At 30.5% G+C, this 5,206-nt stretch overlaps 1 protein-coding gene across 1 annotated transcript in view; it reads right to left on the minus strand.

Annotated features, from left to right (window-relative positions):
* The window catches only part of PpV (Protein phosphatase V), a 7,946-nt gene extending 5,447 nt beyond the window's left edge, over nucleotides 1-2,499 (minus strand). Inside the window, exons 1-6 of the mRNA XM_014431070.2 lie at nucleotides 2,353-2,499; nucleotides 2,124-2,219; nucleotides 1,837-2,044; nucleotides 1,679-1,758; nucleotides 1,497-1,602; nucleotides 163-324 (exon numbers count right to left, since the gene is read on the minus strand). Coding sequence (XP_014286556.1) covers nucleotides 163-324; nucleotides 1,497-1,602; nucleotides 1,679-1,758; nucleotides 1,837-2,044; nucleotides 2,124-2,219; nucleotides 2,353-2,421 — 721 coding nt within the window. The 5' untranslated portion in view covers nucleotides 2,422-2,499. The remainder of the gene's footprint in view (nucleotides 1-162; nucleotides 325-1,496; nucleotides 1,603-1,678; nucleotides 1,759-1,836; nucleotides 2,045-2,123; nucleotides 2,220-2,352) is intronic.
* Nucleotides 2,500-5,206: the final 2,707 nt, after the last annotated feature.

The following is a 5,206-nucleotide window of genomic DNA, read 5'->3' on the forward strand; positions in this document are numbered from 1 at the left end:
GACTAAAAATTAATTTTTTTAATCTTTGGAACAGCTGCCATTTTTGCAGGTAGCATGATCTGAATGACAGGCTCTCATTCCTTCATTGGCAATGGAATAAGGTTTGCTGACAATCCCATGACTCTCAATATATTAAAAAATATGTTCAAAGTAGTAACATACCTTCATGTACCAACTGATGGGCTCGACAAATAAGTTTAAGTTTATTGATATCCATGAACTCGTGGGTCACCTTAGCTCCAAAAAGCCAACCCGCACCTCTGGGACTTACAGACCAAGTATCAACTTCTTCAGGATCTGACCAAACCAAGTCACAGAATGCCCCTATGAAATAATAATACAAAACATCAACTTGTAAAATGAATAAATAACCTTACGATAAATTTATAATATTTTAAATGAAGAAATACTAGAACAACACTAGATACTTTAAGTATATTTAATAATTCAAGCTCTACATTAAATAATATCTTGTGTAATTAAGGGAGGATAATTTTTCCTATGCAAGGAATCAATCTATACAAATGAGGAAGAGCAAAATCTTATAATGCATAACAATTTTAGGAGAAATAAAACATAAAATAATATTCAAATATAGATTCTGACTTCTAAACCTTATTGAAATTGACAATTTTTCTGGCTGGCATTTTTAACTATATTAAAGATGAATGAAGTATAGAAAAAACATAAATATCTAACTCTAACGTCTGGATTAAAATATGAAAACACAAATCACAAGTTCTGTAAACAAACATTCCCTACTTAATATTTATTTTAGTAAGGATAACATTGGTTAAAGAAATTCATTGTTTCATCCAATTATATACATAAAATTTTAATCAGTATCCTAAAAAGGATTTTTTTTAAATCTAAATAATTAAATATAGGCAGTTAAAAGCATGATTTATACAATTAAATTAATATGCTTTACTAAGAAAATTAATACAATCATTAAAAAGATACTTTATGCCTTTAAAGACTTTAATTTTTTTTTTTTTTTAAATTTAAATTTCTGAAATATTAAAAATAAATAAATTGCATATTAAAACAGGATCAGTCATTTAAGAAACACATCTCCCAAAAAAAAGCAGTTTTGGTAGAGCCAAAAAAAATTTCCTAGAACATTACTATATACCGCATTCATAATTTTTGCACTTTAATGCATTTAGGGTTCTACTACTTGTGGTTTTTGATGTGGAATGGATGAGGCAGATCTTAACCAGTAAATCTGGAAAGCAAAACCATCTTTGAAATAAAACAATGGAGATGTGATGTTTCTCAAATGGCTGATTCAATTATCATTATATAATATTATATATTAACAATTCAATTTAAAAAAAATTATAATTTTTCATTAATTTCACAGATAGCATTAATTGAAAAGATTAGGAAATAAATATTGACTTCAACGGTTGGCCAATCAACAGCATGTATTTCTTATATTAAAATTAGAATTTTTTTTTTTTGCCTTCTAAGAAAGAATGAATTATAAATACCTTTGTATGGAATTTCTTGGTTCCTTTCTATACACCTAATTTGATCTAAGGTCATAATATCAGGAGATAGGCCTCCATGAACACATAATACCTCCTCATCGATAAGCTGAAAACAAATAAAAATAGAGTAATTATTAAAAGAATACAAGCTATACTGAATTTAAATAAAAATAATCACTTACTGCAGCAATCGTTAACAAATCAAAAACTCTGCAACAATATTTCCAAGCATTTGCATTCCCATATTTGTTAAAGCATTCATCTAAAACCAATTCGAATAAAGCATAACTTTTCAAAACAGATAAAACACATAATAAAATTAATAATGGTTTCAACATACCATAAAAACCATAAACTTGAGTTATCTGACGAGATTCGTGATTCCCTCTAAGCAATGTAATACGGTCAGGCCATCGAGCTTTAAGAGTGAGAAGTCTAGTAAATGTTTCAAGGCTGTAATACCCTCGATCCACAAAATCTCCCATAAAAACATAGTTTGTGAATGGAACTTGTCCTCCATTTCTAAATAACTCTTCTAAATCATAAAACTGTAACAAATAATTTTCACTTAAGATACAAGTCAAGTGAATAATGATTGTTCAATGAGCATTGGAGTCAAAAACACACCTGGCCATGAATATCACCACAGACAGTAACTGGAGTTGATACTGGCTGAATATTTGATTCTTCTAATAACAGATCACATACGATATCGCATAGTTTCTGAAATAAATAAATAAATCTTTACATACAACAACACTGTGTTGAGTTGTAATTAACCTCAAGATATCACAAAACTGTACCAAGATTAAAGAACAGTATACTTGGTTAAATTTAATGCATAATTTTTACTTACTTTAAGATCATTTTCAGGGAGGTATTTACATTCTTTAGCTATATTAATCCACTTGTCTATATCCGTCATTTTAATGAGATAAGGTTAGAGAAAGGACGGTTCTGGGTTCGTCCAGGTTTCGAGTTGTTTTCAAAACTACAGCTTGCTCCTTCCAAAGAGATCGAACTTAGAAGTATGTTTAATTCTCCAAATCCGATACTCATGGAGCGTTATTTAATTTTTTTCAATAGACTATTAAGATGTTTCCTTTTATTTAATAAAATAATGATGGGAACTAGCAATGTCTAATTACATTAATGTGTTTATTTTTCCATTTTTTTTTTGCATCTATCTAACCCCATATATTGGTTCATTGATATTAGGCATGCAATTGGAAAATTTCAAACAAAGCCTTTAGCCTCTCAAATAGCAGTGAATTATTAATCAGCCAATATATCACCAATTCAGGCATCATCAGGACTGAAGTCCTCCAATTCATACAAATGCAGACGAGAGAAAGTACACCCATTTCAGCATCTTATTTTTTTGCTTGAGGTCTGACTACAAAGGCTTTTATATTTCAAAACCAGGAGAGAGTTTTCAAAGGTTAAGGCAACGGTGGCTGATAATTTAATCGTTGGATATAGAGTCTGTCGAAGTGGTTGTGTACGATTAGCTAGTTTTGAATCCATTTGAAGATGTTCTCTGCATCAAAATACTTCAATAATGCGTGTTCAGTAGGTTAGGTAGCTTGTTAGGAGAGTTGACAGAATGAGTCTTACGGGAACTTGTCGTAAATCTTCGCAGGATGGAAACTTCACTCCTATCGGTCGTAAGGGGATGGCAAGTCCTACTGGAACTAGCCGTAAGTCCTAACAGGAAGGAAACTTTACTCTGCAGGGAACTACCCTACAGTCGTGAAGAGAAGTGTAAGTCCTGCAGGAATTAGCTGTAGGTCCTTACGAAAGGAAGAAAAGTTGTAGGTAGGAGCAGAGATCCAGATAAGCCAGACTGAAATATAAGTCCAATATAGATTTCCAAAAATAGCACTAGAATGTTATAATGCACTATGATTATAGAATGTTATAATGCATTATGATGCACTATGTACATCAGTGACCCACCACCTAAACCTGCAACGGAAAATGTTTACTTCCAAAAAGTTGGCAAACCATTATTACTTGACCGGAGCGTATGTCGATAACCCGAAGGTACCCGAGTATTGATGACTCCTTTTCTTAGATCAGTTAACAATATTAACCACCACTCAAGAGGGAAAGTTTCTGTTCCTGCACGCTTGATTCATTCTCCCTTTAGTTAAAGTTTAGGTTATAAATACGCAATATTTTTCACATGCAGTTCACACCTCTTTACATCTAGCTTATAAATGTCGATATTTGATGTTCAGGACTGATATTACTCTCCTCGTACTTTTCTGGTCTATTTAACTCTGCTGTATGACAATCAGTGCTGCCGATTCTTCCGAGGAAACTATCACACGTAAACGCTTTGATAGTGAAGTATCGTATTCTTTATTTTATTGCGCCAAAGGTGTTAGCCACTACTATGGTATAACTATTTGATAGTTACAGTCATGACGGAATTCACTGTCACGACCGGTTTAATATCGTGGCAATAATGATGCTCTAAGTTGGTGTGATCTTACAAGTGGACTAACAGTCTCATTAACTGCTATGAGTATACTCCTTGACTGTGAACTATCTCAACATATCAACCTTACCGAATGTAATCATGATTGATGGGAAAACATTATTTCTATTATAACATTTTCCCAAAAAACTTAAATTGTATCAGCATCGGCCCCAAAAACGAATCCACCCAGGCTCCAAAAACAAATCGACCATGGACACAGAATTCAAATTTACCCAAGATCTTAAAATTATATCAGGCCCAGACCTCAAAAATAATCCACTCAGGGCCCCAAACACCAATGCACCCGAACCCCCAAAACAAATTTACCCAAGACCTTAAAATTAAGGAATTATTTTGTCATAATCTAATTTAAATGACAACTTTATTATCAATTTTCTTTTATAATTCTCTTATTCACACTTAAATAATATTTTCACAACCAAAATTGCTTATCTTTATTTATTTCTTAATTTATAACATGTTCTTATGATGCATATATCTTTATTGAACACGTGAAAAGCCTAACAACCTTAATCCTTTATTAATATAATTTCCTTCAAAATATCTTAATCTAAATTGTTTTCAATTTATCATAACCAAACTAATTGACAATATAGCCACGAAATCAGAATCAAATTCGTCTATTATGAGAAATTTGTCTTCCAACAAGTTCTTATGATGCATATGTCTTCATAAAACAAATTAAAAATCTAACTCTCTTAATTAATCAAAGTAAATGATTAATTTTTCATAGCAAAACTAATTTACAACTCACAACTTAATCGTGATTTAATTCGTAATTATTTGAAGTTTCTCATTGATGTTATATAATAATGAAAGACACATTCCTAAAAAGGAGAAATTATTTTATTATAGTTATTATAAGTCAAACAATATTATATTTCAAATAACAATATTTAATCGTTATTTTATTATTTCATATTATATCTCCAGTTTATTGAGTTAATAAGAGAATGAACTATCAATCAAGAATAATAAATACTAATTTAAAACGCACATGAATAAATATGAAAAATTATACATTGTTTTAAATCCAATCAATAAAACTAAAAAAAAAATACATAAAATGATAATTTAAAGTGTTAAAATAATAATTCAACTAACTGTCTAAAGAATGCAGCACAAAAAGAGATATTCACAAAATAATAGTTTCAATTAATACTTTCCGTAGTCAAAATATAGCTGGAAAATATTTTTAATA

The sequence above is a fragment of the Halyomorpha halys genome, unplaced genomic scaffold, assembly GCF_000696795.3.
Source record: "Halyomorpha halys isolate HHAL.00 unplaced genomic scaffold, Hhal_1.1 Scaffold943.1, whole genome shotgun sequence".
NCBI lineage: Eukaryota > Metazoa > Arthropoda > Insecta > Hemiptera > Pentatomidae > Halyomorpha > Halyomorpha halys.